This window comes from Sceloporus undulatus, chromosome 2 (genome assembly GCF_019175285.1).
Source record: "Sceloporus undulatus isolate JIND9_A2432 ecotype Alabama chromosome 2, SceUnd_v1.1, whole genome shotgun sequence".
NCBI lineage: Eukaryota > Metazoa > Chordata > Lepidosauria > Squamata > Phrynosomatidae > Sceloporus > Sceloporus undulatus.
In genome coordinates, this window is record NC_056523.1 from 278,048,819 (window position 1) to 278,064,774 (window position 15,956).

The 15,956-nt window shown below is 37.8% G+C and overlaps 1 protein-coding gene across 1 annotated transcript in view; it reads left to right on the plus strand.

Annotated features, from left to right (window-relative positions):
• Nucleotides 1–15,956, plus strand: part of MCTP1 (multiple C2 and transmembrane domain containing 1) — a 268,422-nt gene that overhangs the window by 158,619 nt on the left and 93,847 nt on the right. The window contains exons 10-14 of the mRNA XM_042454215.1: nt 4,339–4,441; nt 5,179–5,281; nt 5,633–5,734; nt 6,053–6,127; nt 8,744–8,863. Of these exons, the coding sequence (XP_042310149.1) occupies nt 4,339–4,441; nt 5,179–5,281; nt 5,633–5,734; nt 6,053–6,127; nt 8,744–8,863 (503 nt within the window). The remainder of the gene's footprint in view (nt 1–4,338; nt 4,442–5,178; nt 5,282–5,632; nt 5,735–6,052; nt 6,128–8,743; nt 8,864–15,956) is intronic.

Genomic DNA, 15,956 nt, shown 5'->3' on the forward strand with positions numbered 1-15,956 from the left:
GGGTATTGAGCAACCGGGGTGTTGGCCGATTTTTTCCATATCCTGACCTCATGCTATGGGCCAACCCTATGCTGTTATTGCTGCTTTCAATTAATAAAGTTGTGGCCTTTCTCCAAGTTATGCCTCTGTGTTTATTGTGGCGGCGCCCCTCCCAGGCAATGGACTTCTCAGAGTTTTGCTGTAAACCCCATTGAAATGTTGTAATGCAACCTGAAGTAATTTGTTCCATGTTAAGAAGATCTCAAATGTCACTGTGTCGAAGCAGTTCTGTAAAGAGGAATGAGCCAAAATTCCTCAAATCTGATAAGAGAGAGACTGATCAACAGTTGCAGGAAACTTACCTGAAGTACAAAAAGGAGAAGGGGGGGATGTAGGAGCATTTTAAAGACGGACCCAATACAGACTGGCACTATGCGCCGGCCTGGGGCCAATTTTAGGGCTCGGGAAAGCAGAGCCCTCCGACACTCTCCGCCATTTTGGTGCATGTGCACCTCCAGACAGTGTGTGTGCCGATGATGTGCATTGTGCACCATGTCCAAACTGTACGGTGCACAACAGATGTCACTGTGCCATTGTCTTCCTCTGAAACTGAAAAAGTGTAACTTGCCAAAGTTCACCCAGTGGATTTCCATGGCTGAGCTGGGATTTAAACCCTTGTTCCCTGGACTCCTAGTCCAACACTGAGACCACTGTGCCACAGTTTCCTTAATTTGGTAATATTTGTATTTCCTGTTGACCTTATTCTGCAGTAATAATATTATTAATTTTTATGGCCTATGAATATTTAGGAAGCTAAGTTGATATGGTTGTATATTAAATTTTACATATTGCCATTCCAAATAAATGCTGTGAGTGCTAAAAATTTAGTATCCACAGTGGAAGTGCTGTGACCATATTTTAATACAGTGTGTATTTGCTTGTTATCTTATACTATGGTCAGAGTACAGATTGCTGAAGAATAATTATATAATGGGAATAAATTTTCCATTACAGAGATCAGCTTTGGACTTAAAACTGAAGATGATTGAGGGTAAAGTTGTTAACCCAAATATCGGATCCTGACCATATGTTTTTAAGGTATAACAAATAATGCCAGTTAACTACTGCTGGAAATAACAACGCTTGAAGTAATTATAGATGATGATGTAACTGATATACAGACTTTGGGGCAGGGAAAACCTGGCTAAATGTTGTGGTGCTGTTTCCAAATAGTGCACTTTTGTGGAACTGAAAACTTAATGAACAAACTGGAAATAGGATGATGGAAAGATTAACTGCCCTTTCTATCAATATCTGCACCTCTTATATATAAGAAATCAGTATCATTTGGAAAGTTCAGTGCTTCAGTTTGGAAATTCAATTTGGATGGATCCATTTTAATTTTCTCAAATAAACCACCCAGTTTGCAGTACAAATGAAAAGCCAAAATAAAACATTAAAATTCAAGAACACTACAATGCAAAAGTAAGGCAAACACAACAGCATACTGAAGAACATCAGGAAAATAAATTTAGAATCTATTTTAAATGATATGTTAATTTTGATTAATTTGTTCAGAGGTGTATTCAGAAGCTCTCAAGTTCAGTTCTTGACACTTCGAATTAAAGGATTATGTATTTTAGGGCTGGAGAAGCTCTATGCTTTCCTTTGAAGAGCTGCTACTAAGAACAGCTGGTAGTGGATAACATAAAACAATGCTCTAGAGTCTAACCTAAGGAAATGCAGTTTCATATGTATCATGCAAGAGGGATGGCACTTATAGACACAATTTATGGGTTATGAACCCAGCAAATTGTAAATAAACATTTTAACAAAACTGGCAGAAAGGTGTGAAGAACAAGCATTTTGAGCAATGGCTTGGAACCTAAGATCTTTTTCATAACTGAAGGACACTTTCACCTGTGCAAGTATAGACTGACTTTGCCCTGCTGACATTGCTAAATTTGCTTGCAATTCAGGATGACCTGTGGTGACATCAGGGCCCCCAAATCCTAAACAGATTTTTCTTGAGTCCATGGGATTGCAGGAAAAGAAGGAGAAAGGTCTGTTAAGATCTAAGTCAGTGTTTTTAAACCTTTGGGAGAAGACCACACATCCTTTTTACAGTCTGATGAAAGGCAATGGATCCCTTCTCCAGAAAAATGCACATAAATATAATTTGTAAAGTTAATAGGAAGGAAAACAAAGAGTAATCAATTTTGTTTGCACATGACTCACAGGCCTCCTAGGGAACCATGGAGCACAGGTGAAGATCTCCTCATCTAAGCCACAGCCAGTCTATGTGTCAATGTCCTTCTTGAAAGTTCCCTCCCATGGTGCCACACTCTTCTTTGGCTGTTCTAATTACCTATTCCCTGTTTATTCCTGAGGTTATTGACTACTCTTCATCTTTCAAAAAGAGTCATTCCTAAATACTGTTTTCCTTAATAATATGTCTCTTAAGGTTCATAGTAGCTAAATAAGTGAAAAGAACTTAAGAAAAATCATAACACTTCAGCAGTGGGAGAAATCAGGAGTACTATATATGTGCAAATTGTATTGTTAGATAGTGCATTGTCTTTTAAATGTTAAATAACAGTATAAATTATTGTTATTTTGTGTTTGTAAGGAAATAAGTAATTGGTTAGAAGTTTATAATGCAAATTTTGAACATAAAGAAGATATGTTTGAATTTTGTTGTTTATGGATTTATCATGAGTTCTTTTGAGGGAGTGGATTAAAGTCACTTTTTATTTCAGATAGCTACTGGGGAAGGCCAAATATAGATGCAATTGGTTTTCTGTTGACTTGTGAGAAAATAAAACTTGGAGGAGTGATGTAGATCCCACTTAACACAATGACAATATTCCAGTTGATTTTAATGAAGGATTGCAGCTTGTGTTTAAATTAAACACATGATTTTATAGCACTGATAGTAGTGATAGCCAAAAATCGGAGTCTTAAATAATTGATATAGATAGAGTGGTGTAGTGGGCGCAGTGTCAAACTATGGCTAAGGACACCCAAATTCAAATCTCCACTTTGCTGTGAAACCAGCCTATCATCCAGTGAAGTGGACTAGGGTCCACAAAAGCGTATGCTAAAAAAAATATTCAGTCATAAAAGTGTTACAGAATTCATTTACATCTTTTTTTAACCCAGTGGGGTTGTGGTAATGAAAAAGTTGCTGCTGATTGGGGTTGGATGGGAGAAAGAATTATGTGGATGCTGCCATGAGCTCCTCGGAGGCGTAGTTGGAATATAAAATATAACCTGCTGTCACATGGATCTCTAAGTCTAAGTGCCAAAAAAGAAAAGAAAAAGAGTCTTGTCATAAGCAGGTCAAGAGTAATTGCTGTGTTAAGTGCTGATACATGAATGTATCCCATGGGGTGAGGTGAGAACAGATCTTTATTTTTTTACGAGGAAATTGTACAGAATAACAGGGGTGTCAGTGTAGTATAAAGTAAAGTAACTGTGTCTTGTGAAGTAGATGGGGTTTGTCAACACTGTTACTTTGAAGCAAAGTAATCAGCTCTGAATTTTTGTATTCAAACTTGATATATGGAGTCATTTTTAATCAGAATGTATGTCCCTACAGATAGTTAATGACTTCATCATGTTGAAGCTAAATAGTTTTTACCTTTTGTTCATATACGTTCATATACTAATTAACTAACTATAACTAACTATAAATTAAAACCAATAACATATGATTATTTAAGTTAATAATAAATGGATTAACCTGTAGTGGCTCCTGAATCAATACTGCTGTTTAAAAGAAGAGACTCATAGACAGCTTTCCCTATATAGTGAATTACAGTAATTGTCAAACAAATGAATACCTCACCAATACTCTGTGAACTGGTTAGTTCATGGGGGTTAGGAGTGCAGGAGTCCTGTTAAAGTGGGGGGGAAAATGAATATCATCACTCTCCCACTAACCATGCATGCTACAGACTTCTTTCCCACCAACAGCCCCAGCCTGTGCCTCCATTTCCCACCTTGGTGCCATAATGCCATGTTTTCTCTAGCACATCCATATTTAATTTTTCTTAGATTAAACCCTTTGCTTTCTAAATTATGTAATATTGTATTAAATTCTTGAATGTTTACAGTCAAAATTAGCCATAAACATATTGTTGGTCCCTGCTTCCTGAATTTTCTAATAATCAAAACAGTTACTTGATCAGTACTTGAAACTGTAAAAATGTTGTACATCTTTTCTCAGTTGCAAAACTGGCAATGAAACACACAAAACTATTTTAGATTTACAGAATGCTTTCAAGTTACATAGGATGCAAAGATAATTTGCAGTTACTAAGTATTTATGAGTATTTTTCATTGGTCTCCTTTTAGGTAAAAGTGATCCCTTTTGTGTAGTTGAGTTGAACAATGATAGACTGTTGACCCACACAGTATACAAGAATCTTAACCCTGAGTGGAACAAAATCTTCACCTTGTAAGTCTTAATGTGTTGCTTTCTCAGTTTACTTTTAGGTCTCACTAGTCCTTTCAAAGCTATCAAGATAAAGATAAATTGCTCAAGTTTCATAAGTTAAACTAAATATTTCATTGCCATTTGACATCATCTTATGAATGAATGCTATTCAAATTCTGAATGTACTTTGAGATAGTCTCATCAGTGCTATGTAGCTACCTGGTCAAGATGACAAACTTTCTAACCTTAGTATCAATACATTTTTTAAAATTGGTCTGGGAACCTTACCAAATCCTAACTATCCTTCCAGGTACTACTCAAATAACTGAACTCTGGCTCTTCTGCATACGGATTTGAAAATTATGGCCTCATGCATCAAACTTTAACTTTAAATCCAGAAAAGGGGAGCTGCTGATTTCAGATTGAAAATAGTGTGGGTTTTCTTTCACAGTATACCTCTCATGACCTTGATATATAGGTCAGAAATCCCCAAATGACTTTTCCCCCTTTCTCTGACCCACTGAATCCTTTTCCACATTCAAACTATTTCTCTGAAATAAGGATTAATGAAGGTAAATAGGAAGGAAGGGGTAAAGGCATGGGAAGAATATGCAGGAGTTGGTTTTGCCTATACTTTTAAGTCTCTTTTCTTATTTCGTACAGTATCTGGAAATCTGTATACTTGACTTATTCCCCATTCTGTTACATGACTTTTCCTTTCCTTTTTTTTTTTTTTTTTTGTCCCACCAATTTCCAAGCAATATTAAGGATATTCACTCAGTTCTTGAAGTGACAGTTTATGATGAAGATCGAGATCGGAGTGCTGACTTCCTGGGCAAAGTGGCTATACCACTGTTGTCTGTAAGATTTCTTCCATTATTATTATTATTATTATTATTATTATTATGCTCTACTCTGTGTGTTTCTGTAGTCAAAGGGGGAAAACCCAACAACTGTCTGTCATTTCTCAACCAAAGTCTATAATAAGAATACTAAAAAAATTTAACATACTCAATTCTCAGCCATGTTGAATCCCATGATAGTTAATTTTTCCTGACAGACTTGGTCCTGGTAATGAACAGGTACTTGTCAGAATTGCCACAGTTGTTTTGGGTTCTCTGTCAGTTTCAGCAGCTGGGGGTCAAAGGTCACAGAGGGAGTGTATTCATTGGAGACCGGGAGACAGACGGCTGTCATGTCCTTTTCCTGCAGATTCAAAATGGTGAACAGAAAGCCTACGTCTTGAAAAACAAGCAGCTGACAGGGCCAACAAAGGGGGTCATCTATCTTGAAATAGATGTGATTTTTAATGCTGTAAGTCTTAACTTTGGCTTTTTTGTACTGCTAAAGAGTTCAGTTTCATGAAAGCTTTTGTTCCTGATTTGTAGAGAATTTCTGTCATTCCTCATTTTCTCTAAACCTTGATGCATGCTGCAAAACGCTCTTCTGTCACTGGCTGAGACGCCCACACTTTTTCACTTTAGTGCTGTTGCTAATGTATACGCAAGCATGAGTTTCTTTGCCTTACATTTCTGTCTCATACTCTTGATCTTATGATTTTGAAATGTTTTAATGATGATTCTAAATGATGTACATATGAATCCCTAAAGATGATGATATTTTGACATATAGGTGAAAGCCAGCATACGCACACTAATGCCTAAAGAACAGAAGTATATTGAAGAAGAGAACAGAATTTCTAAACAGGTAAAAACTTAGACAAGAATTGAAATCTAGAGCAGCCCTGCAATAGTTTTAGACTGGATAGCAAAGAAAGTAACAGGTATCAATAACCCCTTCACGGCTACAAAAAAAAATCCTCTTTGAAAATTTCAAAGACAAAAAGAACATAGATGTGAATTGCATCAGCTCTTCCTGCCAGAATTTATGTTCATTGTGAACCCAGGGAAAAGTCACCAATCTGCCCCTATGTATCAGGTTATAATACAGGTGGTTGTAAACTTAGTCTAGCATACATTTTTGCAGCTAACTTTGACCCTGGAGGAACAGTCATATTGTGTGGATTAAGGAATGTAAAAGGCTTTTGTTCTCTTAGTTCTGATTCTGTGTTCTTATTAGAAGTTACATTAAGATGACAGAAACAACAAAAAATAATTATATGACTTATATATTTCAAGATTTTTCTTTTCACATATATTTACTGCTTAATGTCTGTCGTAGTTTTTAGTTAATAGTAAAGTAGTCAAAAGCACAATTCTACTGAATCTTTTCATTTCAAGTAACTTGTAAAATAATCTTTGGAATAGTGGTGACTATTTCAAAAGTGCAATTCCATTGAAAGCTCTCAGTTGAATTAACTTGTAGAATAAACCTAACAAACTTACTGATAGTGTTTTCTGTTTGCTGTCTAATGTTAATGAAATTTTAAATCATCCTCCTTTGCAGGAGCTTAGTTGTGTGCTGTTCAGTATTTTAATATAGTTATTCTATGAAACACTAAGTGCTTTTCAATAAAGAACAAGATGATATTACAATTAGCAAAAGTGAGCAAAACTGTTTTTAAAATGTAGCAAATAAGTGAAATCCAATCATATGTCAACAGTTGTGTAAATTCCATTGAGTACAGTATCTCCAGTTAAGAATAACAATTTGATTTAAGCCACAGTATTTTATTCCAGATGTTATCATTCTCATCAACCTCTCCTTAGAAATTAATGCAATGAAATGTATGAACCTTATAGGTTAACTTTTCCCAGCTCCTGGTTGCAAATCATTATGGTTCATTAAAGAGATGGACATTATTTCTATTCAGGTTATAGATTCCTCCACAATGTGGTTTTCCTCAGATGTTTGGATACATTCCCCATCAGTCCTAGCTAGCACTGCCAATTGTTTGTGCCGATGGTGGTTGTAGTTCAAAATATCTGGAGGGCATCATTTTTGGGAAATGGTTTATTTACTATATTGTACTGTTACAGCTTCAGTAGAGAAATGTGAATAAGATGGCCTCAGAAAGGTTAATCAGAATTATATACTTTCTCAAATCTATTCATACTAATAAAAAATGGCTAAGATGACTTTGTTAATTCCAGTTATTAGAAATTAAGTTGATAAATCTCCTAATCATAGTACCTAAAGCATGGTTTCAAATATTTGGAAATAAAATTTATTGTTATGCACAACTATATTGATACTTGAATTATTTTTGTATTGTGCAATAAAGTACAGTCGTCCTTCCACATTCATGGGGGTTAGGGTTGAAGGACCCCTGCAAATATTGAAAAATCATGAATAATCCCTCCCCCCAGTTACAGGGCAGCAGGGAGCAGGGATAGAAGAGAAGCGCTTTCTTCTTCCTGCTGCCCTGTAACTGGTCAGCTGGACCACTTACAGGGCAGCAGGGAGGGTTTGAAGAGAAGTGCATGCACACTTCTCTCTCCCTTCCTTGATGCCTCAGAGAGCTTGCCTGAGCTCTCTGAGGCACCCAAAGGAAGCTGGGGGACTCATGCACACTGCTCTTGCCCCTCCTCTGGTGACTCAGAGAGCTCAAGCAAGCTCTCTGATGCATCATAGGAGGGGGGAGAGAAACGTGCATGAGAGTCCCCCACCTCCTTGCCAATGCCTCAGAGAGCTTGCCTCAGCTGTTTGAGGCATCGGAAGGGAGCTGGGAGAATTGCTCTTCCTTCCCCCTGGCTGCTGCAACCTTTGAAAGCTTTGGGAAAAGCCTCCCAGGGTGACAGGGGTTTGAGGAATGGAGTGCTTCCTTTCTCTGGCCCCAGTCGCCCTGGAAAGCCTTGGGAGAAGCCTGTCTCAAGCCCTTCAAGGGTGGCAGGGGTGCAAGGGAAACACGCACACAAGTCCCCTGCCTTCTTTCTGATGCCTGAGCTCTCTGAGGCATTGGAAGGGAGGCAGAGGAATTGCGCTCATGCTCCTCTCACCCCTCCTCTGATGCCTCAGAGAGCTTACCCGAAGTCACTGAGGCATTGAGGAGGGGGAGAGCAGCACACACACACCTTTCCAAGCTGCTCCATTCCTCCTGAGCTTCCCCCCATCCTAAGGGTAAAATCCTGGGAGGGAGGAGGAAGGGGTATGTGCGTGCATGTGGCATGACACTCATGAATAATCAAATTCTCCAATGTCAAATGCATGCAGAAGGACAACTGTACTACAAGCCTGCATTTGATGCAACTACTGACAGTCTTGATGATAAATACCTATGTAGACATTTCTCCTTTTTTCCACTACGCAGATTGTAATTTAGTTCCCTTGGGCACAATGTTTAAGTTAAAATACATTCCAACCAGTGTTCATACCAAAAATGCAAAAATCAGACTAACATATGCTACCCTTTCTTTCCTTCAGCTTCTTCTAAGAAACTTTATGCGTATGAAACGTTGTGTTATGGTTCTCATAAATGCTGCCTACTACATAAACAGTTGCTTTGACTGGGATTCACCACCGAGGAGTCTTGCTGCTTTTGTGGTATGGTATTTTATGCCTCATGTTATTGATAAGTTTATGTAAAAATAGTTACGAATAGAATCAGCATCAGGTCACAATTTTATCTGAAAGAACAAAATCTGTTAATCAGTAAACAAGATGTAGTTTAAGACTTAGTAAGAGAACCAGTACTCCTTTTGAAACTGGTGTGCATCTAGAGTTGGCATCCTCCAAAATACTCTATGCATCAGAACCAGGAAATTGGATGCAACCAGTTTCTTATTTATTTATTTACTTACTTACTTTTTATCCTATTTTTCTCTTGGGACTTAAGACAGCTGAAAACATGATTTGAAAACTTGATTAAAATACAGATCAAACTAAACACAACAGGTTGTTGTTGTTATATTAAATATATTGTTCTGGGCGCAGTACAAGGTGTTGGTTATTACCTTTAAAGCCCTACATGGCTTGGACACAGGTTACTTGCAGGAATGGCTCTCCTATATAGTCCGTCCTGCACTCTCAGAATCTCTGGAAAGAATTTACTTCAATTACAGAAGACTAGACTAGCGACAACTTCCCAGAGGATCTTTATTTCTGTAGAACGACTTGCTGGAGGAGATCCGTCTTATTACTACCTTAGATGCTTTCAAGAAAGCAATTAAGACGGATCTCTTCTAGCGGGCCTTCCCATCTGACTCTGTATAAAATAGCCCCACCCACTTCAATGCTCCAGTTTACTGAATATGATTAGATGAAAAATTTAACTGTTAATTTTATTATTGTATTATGGGAGGGTTAGGGTCTTTGCTGGAAATATTGTGGTTGACTGTAACTGTATTGTTTTTCTATTGCATTTTATCTGGTTGTAATCCCGCCTCGCAGGGATTACAGCAACCAGATTAAAAATAAATTATAAAAACGTGAGACATCCTCTCCAAAGCTTGAAATAACAATAAAAAGTTCTTTGCTTGCCAGTGGAAGGAAAATAACAAGTGGGTTAACATAACTTCCCTGAAAAGGGCACTCTATCACCTGGTAACAGGTTGAGAAGGCCCTTGCATATATCTTCACTAAAAGAGAGACAAATGCATTCTCAGTTTTGTATTTAAAGTTTGTATTAAAATGTTCTAACTGCCAAGTCAATCCTGAGCTCTTTTCTCTGCAACATGTCCCATCGTAACCAAATAAATAAAATATAATCCATCCTATCCAACAGTTGGTATAATTTCTGACACTTGTTCCAGTTAGCATCATATTAGCTTCCTTGTGAGCACTGACAAGTTTTAAGCTCTGAAAAAAGCATCCTAAGAAATGAAAGCAATCAAAATATGGCAGCTTGTTTCACTGACAAAGAATTGTTTTAATACTAGTATACATAACGATGACACTACAGACAACTTGATGAATTGTTATGCCTGTAAATACAGTTTTAGAGGATGAGGTGTAATAATTAGTGTTGCTTTTATGTGGTTGATTTCCAACAATATAACTGTGTGGTCTGATAACTATTGTATTTGAGAAATTGTGTGGGCGGGACCATGTTTTAATGATTTGCCATGATGGTTTTGCATGTGGAAAGGATATGCTGGTTGGGGTATCTCCTATATGGTTTCCTGGGTTCAAATGTTTTGGATGACATAGTAAGTGACCACAAAGAAGTAGGAACAACTGCTTCTCTGGTACTGCAATATGGAAACATATGTGACTTGATAATGGGAACACAGATGTTGATATAGTAATATTTTTTATTCTGCACATGATAACATTCATGATAGCTCTGTATTACCTTAAGAATCAGAGGCATCAGTTGCTGGGGTACAACAATGGAAGAGGGCTATTTGACTTCTTGCTGAAAAATAATTGGCCATTTAGGAAACAGGATGCTGAACTAGAGATACCTTTGCTCTGTCGTGCAGAATTTTATTTATGGTTCTTACTGAGTTTTGTACACATTTTAAAAGTCTGTTGTTTTTGTTTAAGCGAGAAAATCATTCTTGGCACTTCAAAAGTATTCTCCATCTCTCTGTTTTTTCCCAAAGTGCCAGAGCTGAGTTGCTGCCCACACTGTAGAGTATATCTCTGCTTGGCAAGAAAGTAAAATACGTAGTACTTTTTCTTCTCACTCATTTTTCTATTTATTGGTTTTGTTTTTGTTTTGTTTTGTTTTGTTTTGTTTGTTTGTTTTTTGCTTCCGTATATCTTCACGGTTAACCTGTAGCCTTTAAAATGTTATCCAATGTCTGGAAACTGTTAATGGAATTTTTTTTCTTCGTCCCTCAGTTGCAGTAAATATAATGAATACACTGTCACTTCCTAGATGCTGCCTGTCCTTTCACAGGTATTGTTGCTCCAGAAATGACAAGCCAAGAGTCCTCAGTGCAATGAACTCTTAATTTTACCATAACATCTTCCTCCTTGATCTCTTTGCCTGATCTGCCTTTTTTTGCAACTACAAAGTAATCTGCCACAGTGTGGCATGCCAGCCAGAGCTATCACAGCCTATCTGCCTTCCATTGACTCTGATGTCATACATGTGTTAGGCTGTATTGGTCTAGACAGCAAAGGGTCCTATGAAAGAACTACCGACAGCTTTAAAGAAATTAAAATACCTTCATCGTTGTATGCCATGATCTTTAGACTGACACCTTGTTGGTGTAGAATCTACACTGTAGATTATTGATTGGTTTCAGAGTCTTTTGACAGAGACAGCTGATACTTGGCTGTTTATACCCAAGAGTTTTGCCTAAGTCTTGTCATAAATCCAGACCTCAGCAACCTGTAGTACTGTCAAAGGACCTTAGTGGATACTTTTGTTTTTGTTTTTGTTTTTGTTTTGTTGCAGTTCTGAAAATAGCTTTCTTCAGGAAAGTTTCTGGTGCATTAATGAACTGTAGGATTGAATCTTAAGTCACATATGTTGTTTAAATACAATTTAGTCATGGAATTCAAGCATATGCTGGCTAAATGATCAAATGCAGATGACTGTGTTAAATGACATAGGCCTGGGTCCAGAACTGCATAAAGTGAAACTCTATAAATTAGATGATCCTGTGAACATTTTATTCCTTTGAAAATCTGCTCTGGTGGGTTGAGAGACCTTTGAGAATAGTGAGCGAGGTGGTCCTGGGCACAGTGTGGGAAAAGGGGGATCTGTAAAAATTTCACCACACCTTTATCCAGCAAAAAAAACCCCTCTGTGGGACTGTTTTGTAAATGCACTACAATTTCTGTGTTCCTATTTAAATGAAGTAGTATGAATCCCTTGTATGTTCTTTTAGCATGAAGTGACAGTTTTCAAATATTCTTATTTTCATACCATAACAAATGCATGGAAATTAACAAATTGCAAAGATGGTGTTTGGAATAATCTGATGTATATACGGAAATTTGCTCTAGTTGGGTTTAATTTTCTTTAGGCTCTTAACCAGTCATTCATTTATTTCTGGATGTTGGGGAGTGTGAGGGAGTGCAAGACGATATAGGGCAGGAGGGAAGAGAATGTGCGCAACCTCTTTCATGTACTGCCAACTTGCTGTAATGAGCAGAAAAATAATTGGATAACTAAGCTCTCAGTAAAAGGACAGACTTCAACATGAGTCAATGAATTATTTTGCAGGACAAACTTTAATCTTTAAATATGATTGTGGATAATTTGTGGTGCCATTTGTCTATTTGAATTGTTTTAGCCTTTTCAGTTGTTATACAGTATGTGCTGCTGTGTTAACATTAACATTTGGTATTTTACACATTTAATTCCTATATTGCTGTGTGGTCTTTGGGGAAATGTGTTCTAGTGCTTCAAGAAAGAGACAAAGTATTGATCAGCTAACATTTCAGCTACGTTTATGTTTGTCACAAAATTAATGAAAATGCCAAACAAAAATGTCAGAGAGCACAAAAAGGTACAATTTGAATTTTGGTTCTTTAATGAAAAGTTTGAGATGTACATTATCAAATGTACCTTTAGCTTGCACTGTACAGTTCCTAACACAATAATTAAAGGGGGAACATGAATAATTTTTGCTGAAGCATTGACCACAAACCTGTAAGGAAAGAAGTAGTGTTCAAAAGCAGGAGATGTTCCCAAATGACTTCAGTAAAGCATTTGAATTGCCAGTTTGACTATTTAAATATTGTTAATAATAATAATAATAATAAGAAGAATTTTTAATCTGGGAAAATTATAAACACTTTTCAGTTTTTTCAGTGAAGTTGGGAAGGTTATAGATTCCTCTTCTTTCTATTTCAGCTTCTGGAAAATCCTTTGAAAAAGTCTTATTTTAAAAACAGTCTTAGGCACTTCTCTGTTTGTTGCTGTCTTTCTTTAGTTTTCAGATTTATTCGGCCTATTTTAAATACATATTTATGTTCCTTTTAAGATGGTTAATAGAAAAATATAAATGGCTGATATAGAGATAAAGCTAATATTTTTAGATGAAGTTGCATCCTGAACTGCGGGCTTGACAGTATATGTTTCTTATTAACAGAAAAATCTTGGCACATCAATACAGAAATTTTTTATAGGTCCCTTTTTCCTTTTGACTGTTCCTCAATTCTTTTGAAGCATCTGGACAAGGCCAAATTATTTTTAAGCATGAGTTTCAAGAATGTTTTATATTTAAGGATTTTTGGAGCTAACAGCTTTTGCTTATACATTATAAGCAGTTATCAATTTGTCCTCAAAATGTACAATTTTATGTTGACATTGCAACAGGCACAGTGGCTAGTCAATAAATATAATTACTTTGTCTAAGTGTACAGCTTCATTTCAGTGGTACATTGGTAGTAAAGAAAGGAATTCATGCAAAATCTGATTCCTTTGCTTTGCTTTTTTTCTTTTTGTGTGTTATTTAAGAATTGCATTTCTATATTAATTTTGTTTTCAGAATTCTTTGTTTCTGGTGAACAGACACAGTATTTGAAACAAGGTCAATGGCTTCTGGAATGTGGTGCAAATGACATATATCTGTTTTCTCTATGAAAACATAGGTTTTTTTCACCATCTGTTTACGGTGGTGTACTATATGAATCTAATGAAATCACACAGAATACAACTTCATTACTCAATGGACTCCACAGTCTTGTATATTATATTTAATATATTCACTACAGCATTTCCAGGCCCATTTCCCACTGCCATTTCTTGTGTTTCATGAAAATCTGCTTCTGAGTCAGGGACTCCTATAAAAGGATATACACTGTGGGGAAAGAGGAGCCAGATGGTGTGGTTGGTTATGCACATAAACTCATGTACATGTAGAAATGCAGATTATTATTTGGATTCCAGTATGTATGCTGGAGAAGATGGTTTGCCATACTGTTTTATTCTGGGGTTTAGACTTACTGGGATTTGGATCCTCTGCAGGGGTGGGAGGCCCAGGAGGCATATGGATCCATATGGGTTTCTGGCGGCATTGGGGAGTTTCCTGTTTCCTTGGCAAGTGATCCTGTTGAAACTCTGGCTGATTTCTGGAATAGGGAAGTGGCCAGGATGGTGGACATCATTGCCCCTAAGTGTTCTCTAACACAGAGTGAAGCCAAGCAAGCCCCCTGGTTCACTAGGGTTTTTGTAGTGATGAAATGAGTGGGAATGAGACTAGAGCAGTGACATCCTGCACTGGGTGACACTAGATGCAGGGGGCAGGGCCTCTGGGGAAGGGCCAAAAGGGCATGCCCCCTCACCTTGCTACCGAGCATCATTTTACTCATGAGTAGACTGGTGCTTGGCAGGGAGGGCGGTACTCTGGGCATTTTCCTTAAATGATGGGTGCCATTTTACTGATGAGTAAATTGGCAGGACGGGATAGGACGATGCAGGGTGGGGGGTAGGATTGCACATGGAGATGTTGTGTAGGAGGAGCACAAGGGGAGGACCCAACTGGGTGTCACCCCTTCTGGGGTGTCACCCATTGTGGGCTGCACCACCGTACCCCACAGTGATGCCACTCGGATCTTGTCTGATCAAACATGGCCTAGAGTTCAATGGAAGGCCTATGCTGTGGCAGTGATGGCAGCAAATAAATTATACTTCTCTGCCACCATTGCCTCTGCACAGTGACATATGGCAGACCTCTCTTGAATGGTGGGAAGCCTTTTATACTCTGGCCCACAAGAAGAAAGTAAAGACCACTTGACATTTTGCTGTGACAAATTTAAAAGACACTTTGCAGACACAATTGCTTGGATGCTATAATTGAGACTGCTCCAGTGGATGTAATCTTGGTGCCTGCTTGTCCTGTATTATTATATATGTTTCAATTTCTGAAGCTGAGCTCAGAAGGTGGTTCTGGGGGACTCCAGTTTGATGCCTTCATCATTGGCTTGTGGACTCCCTCAGGGTTCTGTTTTGTTCCCCATGCTCTTTAATATCTACATGAAACTTCTGCTTGTTTGCCGATTGTACTGTATGTGTATTGTATGGTTATTCTTAACCATTAGTTAATATGTTGGATTTAATCTTCATAATTGGTTAGAGAATTTTAATTGTATGTACTGTGATTTTATTAGTCTGTAACCCGCTTCAATCCAATTGGGAGAGGCGGGGAAACACAAATAAAAATTTGATTATTTATTATTATTATAAGTCATCTGAAATTTTGTGGTGTTGACTCACCAATATGCTGATGCCTCCCCCCCCCCACACCTCTCATTCCAATGATACTGTCTTGGTATTCAACTGGTACTGAATATTTTGTCTGTCTTGGTATTTACTGCCATTCTGTTGGCAGTAATGGACTGGATGAGGACAAACAAATTGAAACTTAATTCAGATGGAGATGCTCCTGGTCAACTGAAAAGCAGTGCAGGAAATAGGGCATCTGGCTGTGCTAGATGGAGTTATCCTCCCCTTGAAATCTTAGGCTCAAAGCTTGGGTGTTCTCCTAGACTTAACTCTGAGCCTGCATGCCCAAGTGTCAGCAATGGCCAGGAGTGCATTTGAACAGGTAAAACTAGTGTACCAGCTTCACCCACTCCTTGAGACATCAAATCTGGCTATGGTGACATATGCATTGATTACATCCTGTTTTGACTGCTGTAACACATTTTGTATAGTGCTGCCTTTGGAAACTGTTTGGAAACTTCAGCAGGTGCAAAATGCTGTTGACCAGGACCAGTCATTGGCTACCAG